The sequence below is a fragment of the Centropristis striata genome, chromosome 14, assembly GCF_030273125.1.
Source record: "Centropristis striata isolate RG_2023a ecotype Rhode Island chromosome 14, C.striata_1.0, whole genome shotgun sequence".
Lineage (NCBI taxonomy): Eukaryota > Metazoa > Chordata > Actinopteri > Perciformes > Serranidae > Centropristis > Centropristis striata.
Window position 1 is genome coordinate 36,700,185 of NC_081530.1, and position 11,742 is coordinate 36,711,926.

General features: G+C 45.5%; 1 protein-coding gene across 1 annotated transcript; it reads right to left on the reverse strand.

The window, feature by feature from the left end:
• Positions 1–865: 865 nt before the first annotated feature.
• LOC131984454 (gastrula zinc finger protein xFG20-1-like) lies at positions 866–9,509 on the reverse strand. The gene is made up of 3 exons (XM_059349268.1): positions 9,503–9,509; positions 7,740–9,395; positions 866–3,699 (listed from the first exon to the last, which is right to left on the reverse strand). Exons 1-3 carry the CDS (start codon positions 9,507–9,509, stop codon positions 2,297–2,299), a joined length of 3,066 nt encoding a protein of 1,021 aa, XP_059205251.1. The 3' UTR covers positions 866–2,296.
• Between the last annotated feature and the right edge of the window lie 2,233 nt (positions 9,510–11,742).

Below are 11,742 nucleotides of genomic sequence, written 5' to 3' on the forward strand. Positions count from 1 at the left end.
GTATAAATATTTTACATTTAACTGTTTTATGATCCAAAAGGTTAATAGATATGAATCACTTTGTTTACTTTGTGTTTATTTGCTACTAATAAACAAACTGTCTGACTTCCTGTTTGTTCTGAGCCGAAAAATCAAACAATTCAGTATTGATTATATTTGTGAATATTAATAATGACGATGAAAAATCAGTTTCCTTTTTTAAAACAAATTTTTGATAATTGAGGCTTTTTAAATTAAATTATTTCAAATGTTTTTACTCATGAAAATGACTAAATCACAGAAATTACTATAAAATCAGAACAAGACGTTTATTTTTAATATATATATTAAAAACAAACTTTTTTTTTAATTCGTCACATTTAAGATATTAACATTTACTTTGGTCAAATTGAAAAATAATATTTTTTTATTCTGAACTAACGAAATCTGTCTTCACTTCAATGTTTATATCTGTAATATGAAGAATAAATAAATTAGTTAATTAATTAATAAATGTATAAATAAATAAATGAATAAATATATAAATAAATAAAAAAATCAGCTAAAGTAATCTTTTATAGTCTTAAAAACCAAAATATCTTTTTATTGTATTATTTTATACTGACCCACCACCTGTCTGTCCCTCCACCTGTCTCTCTCTCCACCTGTCTCTCTCTCCACCTGTCTGTCTCCACCTGTCTGTCCCTCCACCTGTCTGTCTCTACCTGTCTGTCTCTCCACCTGTCTGTCTCTACCTGTCTGTCTCTCCACCTGTCTGTCTCTACCTGTCTGTCTCTCCACCTGTCTGTCTCTCCACCTGTCTGTCCAGAGAGTTTTTATTTAGAAACACATCAAATAGTTTAATAAATTCAGACACATTTAGAAACAATTTGACTTCAGAATCACAGAAGTTTAATAATCTTTGTTATCAAGTCACATGATTAATGATCAACTAGAACATTTCTGAAGACATTGGCGTTGGTAGCTAAGCAACCAGGGCCAGATGGCGTCCACCAATCAGAGCAGAGCAACCAACTGCTCTGTGACATTTGAGGCTACTCGGTGTGTTGGCTCCGCCTATTCTCGACCTGACCTGGATCACCTGGTCTGGTGTTCCAGCCATCAACCTGACCTGGATCACCTGGTCTGGTGTTCCAGCCATCAACCTGACCTGGATCACCTGGTCTGGTGTTCCAGCCATCAACCTGACCTGGATCACCTGGTCTGGTGTTCCAGCCATCAACCTGACCTGGATCACCTGGTCTGGTGTTCCAGCTGCCTGTCAGCTCGCCAGCGTCCGCACCTTGTTGGTTCCTTTGGCGTTCATTAATTTCCATTTCTCAACACCTGAAGCACGTTACATGATCAATTCACCCTCATGTTCATGACTGGAACCACTGACCTACACCTCGTGCTTCTGTTACTTTATTTAAACAAATCTAGTTTTGTATCTGCTCTGCGTCTCTCCCGTTGTTGTCATCTCCTTTGAGCTGCATCATGACACGGAGAGACAGAAAAACAGCTGAAACTTCCCCTGGAACAGAAAGCGTTTTAGTCCAACCCGTAGCTCCTATCAGTGATCTGACTTCACTCTGAGCATCCTCAGTTCTTCCTCAACGTCTCCATATGTGTTTTGTGAAGAAAAATTAAGAAATTGTCTTTTTAGAGTGATCAGAAGAAACTGGTAGCTCAGCTTCCCTCCAGAAATGTTCCCTCCTTTTTCCCATGGAGGTCAATGAGGCTGTGGGTGGTGTTGGTGGATCATCTGTGGTCCTACGCCCAAACTAGAACTCTGACAGCTTTACCACACCAATGTGAGGGAGAAGACACATTTCCTATCTTTCTTTGTATAAATTATTTCTGTAGAGTGGTATCTGCAGTTTCCAAATTTATTTTTTGACACATTTTTATCTCTCTCTGCACTCTAGCCTCTCCATGGGGTAACATTTGGGGGATTTTTTTGGCGTGTTTTTGCCGAACAATTTAAAATCTGTTTGCCGGAATCCTGAGAAAAGTCACAGCACACTTGTCATGGCCGAGCCGGTCGATTTGATACCTTTTTAGTGTATGTGAGACCAAAACTCTGGGAGGTGTAGTCGACCAAAAAAAACACAGAAGAATATTAAGATTAAGCTTGGTGGAGAGTAGATAGTGGCTCCTACAAGCACACACAATAACTTGATAATAAAAATATTTAATGATGACTGCAACATAATGAACTCTATCATCAGTTTTTTGTTTATTGGTGCATTTACAGAAATTGACAGTAAGTTTGTTTTATCTTTACTTATGTTTAATATTTTCATAGGGAAACATTTTAAACTTCCTGTTGCTGCGTTTGAACACACAGATGTTTTTTGACGCGCCACTTCTTGTTGAACCCTTTCCCGCAAACGCTGCATTTGTAAAGTTTCTCTCCCGTGTGGCTGGTCATGTGCACCTTCAGATTACCGTTTTGTTTGAAACTTTTCCCGCAGACGGAGCAGCTGAACGGTTTATCTCCCGTGTGAATCCTCATGTGTGCCTTCAGATTTCCCCTATGGTTGAATGTTTTCCCGCACTCGCTGCAGCTTAACGACTCTTCCTGCCAATCACACTTGTGATTTTTGAGCTGAATGTAATAGGCGAAGCTGCGGTCGCAGACGCTGCAGCTGAAGCGTTTCTCATCCGTGTGCACCGAAATGTGCAGGATCATCTGCCTCTTTTTCAGAAACCTTTTGTCACAGAAGGGGCAGCTGAAGCGTTTCTCTTTCTTTCTTTCTTTCCATCTTTCGTTAATGTGCGCCCTCATGTGGCTCATCAGATCAGCGAGGCGACGGAACGTTCTGGAGCACTCGGAGCAGCCGAACGACTCCCTGTCGGCGTTCAGCTGAGCGTCTCTGACTTCAGTCTTCAGCTCTGAAGGTTTCTCGTTAGTTTCTGGTTTTAAAGAACTTTGGGGGTCTGAGTTCGGTGGCGGTTCTGGTCCCGTGGGAACGTCTCTGACGCTGCGGTTGTGTTTCTTCATGTGTCTGCTGACGTCTCCGCTGAACATGAACTTCTTGTTGCAGACAGAGCAGCTGAAGGGTTTCTCTCCTGTGTGAATTCTCATGTGATGGTTCGCGTTTCCCTTCTGAGAAAACCTTTTCCCGCAGAAAGAGCAGCCAAACGGTTTCTCTCCCGTGTGGATCCGCATGTGTGAGTCCAGTTGCGGCTTTTGTCCGAATCTCTGACCGCATTCAGAGCAGCTGAAGCGGCGCTCCACGGAGCTGCAGCTGATGATGTCATCAGACGGAGGTTCTCTGGAGTCCTCCCAGTCTGCGCTGTCATCAGTCTCCGGTTCAGAAGAGTCTCCAGTCTGCTCCTCTGGACCGTCGGTCCCGAGTGGTCCTGGTCCTCCACAGTCGGTCCTGAGTGGTCCTGGTCCTCCACAGTCCTCTCCAGCAGCTTCTGTTTCCATGTGTTCAGTCTGTGTGTGATGAAGCTGTGAGGACTGAGGTTTCTCTTCTTCATCTTCACTCTTCACAGGGACACGAGTGAAGGAGAACTTGGTGATATCAGCCTCCTCCAGACCTTCAAGCTGCTCCCCCTCCTGACTGCTCCACACCTCCTGCTGCTCCTCTTTAATGTGTGGTGACTCCGGCTCCTCCTGCTCCTGGTGCTGGTCCTGGTCCAGACTGCAGCTCTGCTCCTGTTGCTCCTCTTTAACAACAACTCCACTCTGGACATCTGAAGGTGAATCTGAACACACACAAACACAGACACTGTAAATTGTCTGGTTAGATTTAACATTGTGTGCTTTGTTTAACTTTACTTTTATAAAAGAAAATGTAAGAATAAACATGCTGTCCATTTAATGTTGTACGTATGTTATTAACCTATTGCTTATATGTAGCAGGAAAATTCACACCAATTGAAATTGAATATTAGTTTTCTTTGCACAGATATATCTAGAACCATAACATGGTAAATATCTATATCTACAACTATGACATGCTGGAAAGGTCTGCAAAGGTGATAGGGGTCTGAAGATAAACCAGAGTAGGATGGGCTGTCTACGACACAGTTGTGTGCAATGCGTAGGACAACCTGATGAGATGGAGAAGAGCAAGGGTCAGGTATCTAACCACAGCACCCAGAATCTCCTGGCACATAGCGAAGGCGTTAGCATCCTCTCACCTGATAAAATCGTACCAGATGACTTACAACAACAAAGAAAGCAAGCCAACCAGGAAACAGGTCAGCAAGGGAGGGAAGACAAGGAAAAACCCAGTAAGGTGGCCAACAGCAGCAGCCAGGACAGACTGGGAATCCTTCGACAGGGAAGTTGATCAAGTCCTGGAGTCTGTTCTCGCTGGCAACAGTGGCAGGAAGATGAAGGCGATGTCCACCATCATCTGGAGCATGGGAGCAGAGCGCTTTGGGATGGAGCAGAGACAGATCAGAGGCCCATAGAATACCAAGGAGAACAGGCGCTTAAGGGAGATTGCAAAACTTAGAGGTGACTTGAGAAGACTGAAGAAGGCTTTCTGGCAAGCTCCTGAAGAGGAGAAACCTGCTCCTCCAGAGATGCGAGATGTCTTGAGGGAGTGCATAAAGACCTTGCGCCGGAATAGAAGGAGGCGTGAAAAGGAGAGGGTGAAGTTTACCAAAAACCCCTTTAAGTACCTTCCAGGGCTCCTTGGAATCAAAAGATCAGGAGTGCTGAAGGCCTAAAGGGAGGAGGTCGAAGAGCACCTTCGTAAGGTGCACAGTGACCCAAGTCGTGGGAAGGAACTCAACCTGGAAGGAAAGCTGAGCTGTCCAGAAGAGCCAACCATCTTGTTTGGTGATGGAGAGCTCAGATGGCAGGAAGTCAGTGACTCCATCCGGAAGGCCAGGGGAGGATCTGCATCGGGGCCAAATGGGATTCTGTACAGAGTTTACCAGAACTGCGAGAGACTGAGAAGACGACTTTGGAGGCTACTTAAGGTAGCATAGAGGAAGAACCAGCTGCCAGACAGTTTTCTTATTGCTGAATGATGCTTCATTCCCAAGCAGGAGGACTCGTCCAGCCTGAAAGATTTTCGTACAATGTTGCTGCTGAATGTGGAGGGCAAAGTGTTCTTCGGAGTCTTGGCGAAAAGGCTGACCCACTTTTTGATAAAAAACAAGTACATCGATACCTCAGTACAAAAAGGCGGAGTCCTGGGAGTTCCCAGTTGTATTGAGCACAACAGCATCATCTCCAAAGTCATTGAGGACGCATAGAGGAACCAGGGAGATCTAGCAGTCCTGTGCTTTGATCTCACAAATGCTTACGGCACGGTGCCACACAAGTTGATTGACTACACCCTCAAAGCCTACCACGTCCCCGATAAGGTACAGCTGCTTCTCCAGAACTACTTTGGGCAATTCAAGATGTGCTTCACCTCTGGCGACTTCACTACCAACTGGCAGAGGCTGGAGGTTGGAATCGCAACTGGATGTACCATCTCAGTGATCCTCTTTGCAGCTGCGATGAACCTCCTGTTCAAGTCAGAAGAAAAGCAAAGACGGAGAGCTGTCCTGTCAAGTGGCGTTCAACAGGTCCCAGTCAGGGCCTTTATGGACGATTTGACAATCACGGCGAGGTCTGTCCCGGAGGGCAGGTGGATCTTGGACGACTTCGTCGAGCTCACCACAGCAGCCAGGATGGAGTTCAAACCATCGAAATTGAGAAGTTTGGTCCTGAAGCTGGGCCGCGTCCAGGATCACTTCCAGTTCAAGATGGTGAAGACACCATTCTGACGGTTACGGAGAAGCCTGTCGAGAGATTAAGAAGGTGGTACAGAGCCGACCTGAGTGACAAAGCAAGTGTGAAGGAGATGTTCAACCAGGCAGAAGAATGGTTCGAAGCCCTGGAGAGGAGTGGCCTACCCGGCAAGTACAAGGTATGCGGTTACCAGCACGGCATCCTCCCAAGGCTCCTTTGGCCACTGCTTGTGTATGAGGTTCTCTTGACAATAGTGGAGGCTTTAGAAAGGAAAATCAACAATTTCCTCAGGAGGTGGTTGTCAGTCCCCAAAAGCTTTTGCTCTTCAGGGCTAAACAGCTCTGGGAGCAAGCTACAACTGCCAATCACCTCAGTCGTGGAGGAATTAAAGGCAGCCGAGGTCTGGTTGGCCATGATGTTGCGCTATAGTGATGATCAGGTGGTGCGACAGGCAGACATCACAGTGAAGACAGGGCAAAAGTGGAAGGCCAGCGGAGCTCTGAGGGAGGAGGAGGAGCGCCTATAACACGCAGACTTCATGGGTACAGTGACCCAGGGGAGGCTGGGCCTTCGAGTCATTACAAGAGCAAGCTGGAAGAAGGCAAAGGCAAAGGACCGTAGAGGAATGGTGCAAGACGAGATTCGGGCTGTGGGGGAAGAGGGCAGACAAGCCAGGGCAGTAGCTATGAGACCCGGTGGGACAGTGTCCGGGGAAGACCCCTCAGTTGGAAGAACATCTGGAACATGGAGGGGCATCGGTTGAAGTTCCTCCTGAGCTCTGTTTATGATGTGCTGCCAACACCAACAAACCTCCAGAGACGGAGGCTGACAGAGGATCCCAGAGGAGACCAGTGAACCTGGAACACATCCTGTCATCCTGTCGAGCGAGACTGACTGAGGGGACATTCAGGTGGCGCCATGACCAGGTCCTGGCACCACTGGCCGATGGACTGGAGAAGAAGAGGAAGCGGGAAAAAAACACAGCCCAAGGTAAAGGCCCAAGCTTCATCGGCTTTCTCAGGCCCGTGGAGGAGGCAGGCAAGGAGGACAGATGTGCAGGGATCCTTGGAAGGAAACTCAAGTTTCCAGAGGAGATTGCCCTCACCAGCTTCTGACAAGATATCAGGCAGCAGGCAACGAAGCAGGTGGCCTGAATAGAGCTGACGGTACCCTGGAAGGAGAGGATCGAGGAGGCACATGAGCGCAAGTTGGGGAAGTATCAGCCCCTTGTTGCAGAGAGCCAGCAGAGGGGGTGGAGAGCCTGGGATCTACCAGTGGAGGTGGGTTCAGGGGGGTTCCCAGTTCAGTCACTTTGGAGAGCACTGGGGACGCTCGGGGTTAGAGGTGCAACCTGCAAGAACCTGGAGAGCAGCATCTCAAAGCAGGCAGAACAATCATCCAGATGGCTGTGGATAAAGAGGAGCAACCGCTGGCTAAACCAGGCAGGCAGAGGAGAGGGGGGTCAGAGCTGTATGGTGGGGTCCTGAACGACAGAGGGAGCAATTCTATGACGCCGGTTCTGCTGCCAATCCCCACTGAGGTGTTGTGGGCTTGTTGACAAAACACCGGTGAAGTTGAGAGCCCACCCTGTGAAGTCTACAGGTCCGTAACATGCAGCTCTGCCCCCAGTTGAAGAGGGGAGCAACTTCTATGCTAGCCGCCGCACAGGAGAAGCAGGTCATAACTCCTGCCAAGGGTGGTGGCTGCGGTATACCCTACCGTTAAAAGACATTTAACGTAGAAGATATAGATATCTATAACTATAACGGTAGATATCTATAACTATAACGTGCCAGGTGTCCAGGATGACGTCACTCTGAGGTCATTAATCCTGCTACTACCGAGAGCTGAGCAGCGTAAAGAGTTTTCATCAGCACAACACAACGTATACAAATATATACACATATATATGTGTATACTTCTATGTATACATATATATGTGTATACATACATATACATATAATATACATGCATACATACATATATGTTTATATATATATTTATATAGATAATAATAATAATATGTTTATATATATATATGTTATACCTGTATGAGTGCAGCAGTCCTCCTCCTCCTCTTCCTCCTTCTCCTCTTCCTCTGAAACAACTTCCTCTTTGATGTCCAGATGTTGGTTCTGTCTGAGGTCCGTCCTCGTCAGTTGTCCCCCGGCCTGTATCTGTGAAAACACGGAACTATCAACAAGCTTCTTCAAGTCCAGGGGCCTTTGAACACACTGATGTTCTTTGATGAGCGACTTGTTTTCGAATCCTTTCCAGCAGAGGCTGCATTTGTAAAGTTTCTCTCCGGTGTGCATGGTCATGTGTTCCTTCAGAATTATTTTTTCTTGGAAACTTTCCCCGCAGACGGAGCAGCTGAACGGTTTATCTCCCATGTGAATCCTCATGTGTCTCTTCAGATTTCCCTTGGTGCTCAATGTTTTCCCGCACTCGCTGCAGCTTAACGACTCTTCCTGCCAATCACACTTGTGATTTTTGAGCTGCATGTAATAAGCAAAGCGGCGGTTGCAGACGTCACAGCTGAAGCGTATCTCGTGCACCGGCATGTGCAGGATCATCTGTCTCTTTCTCAAAAACCTTTTGTCGCAGGAGGGGCAGCTGAAGCGTTTCTCTTTCTTTCTTTCTTCCCGTCTTTCGTTAATGTGCGTCCATCTGTGGCTTATCAGATCGGCACGGCGACGGAACGTTCTGGAGCACTCGGAGCAGCCGAACGACTCCCTGTCGGTGTTCAGCTGAGCGTCTCTGACTTCAGTCTTCAGCTCTGAAGGTTTCTCGTTAGTTTCTGGTTTTAAAGAACTTTGGGGGTCTGAGTTCGGTGGCGGTTCTGGTCCCGTGGGAACGTCTCTGACGCTGCGGTTGTGTTTCTTCATGTGTCTGCTGACGTCTCCGCTGAACATGAACTTCTTGTTGCAGACAGAGCAGCTGAAGGGTTTCTCTCCTGTGTGAATTCTCATGTGATGGTTCGCGTTTCCCTTCTGAGAAAACCTTTTCCCGCAGAAAGAGCAGCCAAACGGTTTCTCTCCCGTGTGGATCCGCATGTGTGAGTCCAGTTGCGGCTTCTGTCCGAATCTCTGACCGCATTCAGAGCAGCTGAAGCGGCGCTCCACGGAGCTGCAGCTGAAGATGTCATCAGTCTCCGGTTCGGAAGAGTCTCCGGTCTGCTCTTCTGGACCGTCGGTCCTGAGTGGTCCTGGTCCTCCACAGTCGGTCCTGAGTGGTCCTGGTCCTCCACAGTCGGTCCTGAGTGGTCCTGGTCCTCCACAGTCGGCCCTGGCTGGTCCTGGTCCTCCACAGTCGGTCCTGAGTGGTCCTGGTCCTCCACAGTCGGTCCTGAGTGGTCCTGGTCCTCCACAGTCGGTCCTGAGAGGTCCTGGTCCTCCACAGTCCTCTCCAGCAGCTTCTGTTTCCATGTGTTCAGTCTGTGTGTGATGAAGCTGTGAGGACTGAGGTTTCTCTTCTTCATCTTCACTCTTCACAGGGACACGAGTGAAGGAGAACTTGGTGATATCAGCCTCCTCCAGACCTTCAAGCTGCTCCCCCTCCTGACTGCTCCACACCTCCTCCTGCTCCTCTTTAATGTGTGGTGACTCCGGCTCCTCCTGCTCCTGGTCCTGGTCCAGACTGCAGCTCTGCTCCTGTTGCTCCTCTTTAACAACAACTCCACTCTGGACATCTGAAGGTGAATCTGAACACACACAAACACAGACACTGTAAATTTTCTGGTTAGATTAAACATTGTGTGCTTTGTTTAACTTTACTTTTATAAAAAAAACACTTTAAGAATAAACATGCTGTCCATTTAATGTTGTACGTATGTTATTAACCTAAAGCTTATATGTAGCAGGAAAATTCACACCAATTGAAGTTGAATGTTATGATATCTACAATTATAACGTGTTAGCTATTTATAACTAGTATATATATATACATATATATATATATATATATATACACAGTTGAAACCAGAAGTTTACATACACTATATAAAAAGACACATATGCTTTTTTTCTCACTGTCTGACATGAAATCAGACAATCACTTTTCCTGTTTTAGGTCCGTTAGGATTACCAAAATTATTTTGCCAGAATAATGAGAGAAGGATTTTTTTAGACAATTTTTTATGACTTTCTTCAAAGTCAGAAGTTTACATACACTAACATTATAATGCCTTGAAACAATTTGGGAAAGCCCAGATGATGATGTCATGTCTTTGGAAGCTTCTGATTGGTTTATTGACAACATTAGAGTTAATTAGAGACACACCTGTGGATGTATTTTATGGCACACCTGAAACACACTGCTTCTTTGTGTAACATCATGGGAAAGTCAAAAGAAATCAACCAAGATATCAGGAAGAGAATTGTGGACTTGCAAAAGTCTGGTTCATCCTTGGGTGATATTTCCAGATGCCTGAAGGTTCCAGATTCATTTGTTCATATAATCATACCCAAGTATAAACACCATGGGAATGTCCAGCCATCATAGCGCTCAGGAAGGAGACGGGCTCTGTGTCCCAGAGTTGAACGTGCTTTGGTCCAAAATGTGCATATCAACCCAAGAACAAAAGCTAAAGACCTTGTGAAGATGCTGGCTGAAGCTGGTAAGAAAGACCTTGTGAAGATGCTGGCTGAAGCTGGTAAAAGTGTGTCATTATCCAGTGAAACGAGTCCTGAGACATGGACTGAAAGGCCACTCTGCCAGGAAGAAGACATTACTCCAAAAGAAACATAAACAGTTTTGTCAGACCACAGGACATGTCTCCAAAAATTAAGGTCTTTGTCCCTGTGTGCATTTGCAAACTGTAATCTTTTGACTTTCCCATGATGTCACACAAAGAAGCAGTGTGTTTCAGGTGTGCCTTAAAATACATCCACAGGTGTGTCTCCAATTAACTCTAATGTTGTCAATAAACCTATCAGAAGCTTCCAAAGACATGACAGCATCATCTGGGCTTTTCCAAACTGTTTCAAGGCATAATAATGTTAGTGTATGTAAACTTCTGACTTTGAAGAAAGTCATAAAAAATTGTCTAAAAAAATCCTTCTCTCATTATTCTGGAATTTAGCAAATAGAAATAATTTTGGTAATCCTAACGGACCTAAAACAGGAAAAGTGATTCTCTGATTTCATGTCAGACAGTGAGAAAAAAAGCATATGTGTCTTTTTATATAGTGTATGTACACTTCTGGTTTCAACTGTAGATACATATATATATATATAAATATTTATATATGTTGTAACCTGTGTGAGTGCAGCAGTCCTCCTCCTCCTCCTCTTCCTCCTCCTCCTCCTCCTCCTCTTCCTCCTCCTCCTCCTCCTCCTCTCTGATGTCCAGATGTTGGTTCTGTCTGAGGTCCATCCTCCTCTCTTGTCTCCTGGTTTTCTGTATCTGAGAAAACACAGAACTCTCAACAAGCTTCTTGAAGTCTCACGTCCTTTATTTCATGTCTATCCTCGCTTCAGCTGGAAGTTCTTTCCTGTCTGCCATCTTTACGACCGTCCCAAAGCTTTTATCTGTGAACATGGCAGCTGATCTTCACTCTCCTGTCAACAGACTCCAAACATCTTCAGCTCAGGATTCTCTGCTGCAGCAGTCTGGGTGAAAATGAACATTTCTATTGGATCAGATAGTCATCTAGTGATATTCTCAAGAGCTTTAAATGATTCTTTGACCCAGAAAATGTAGATTTTGACACCCAGATTGATCTTCTGAGTGGCTTGGAAGACATATTGGTTCTCATAGATTTTATATGGGTGCCATCTCTCTCATCTCTCAAAACACAGTTTGTTTATGATGTGCAGGTGTTTGTTAAACAGAGAAAACACTCATTACTATTATTATTAATGCTATTGGTGCATGTCTCTCCATCCATAGATATCTATGAGAAAGGCTAGATGTCTGGAGGCGGAGTCACAGCGTATGGTAGCTGTTGGAAGGAGAGTTATCTGCATCATCAAAAATACTGAAATCTTGATTTACAAACGGTTTGTTTATTACAAACCTTAGTAACGCGGCTCTGAGTCGGAGGATT

Coding starts and splice junctions, on each gene's coding strand:
- LOC131984454 (XM_059349268.1), bottom strand. Junction 3,700..7,739: donor GGACTGCTGCACTCATACAG/GTATAACATATA, acceptor GTGTGTGTTCAG/ATTCACCTTCAGATGTCCAG.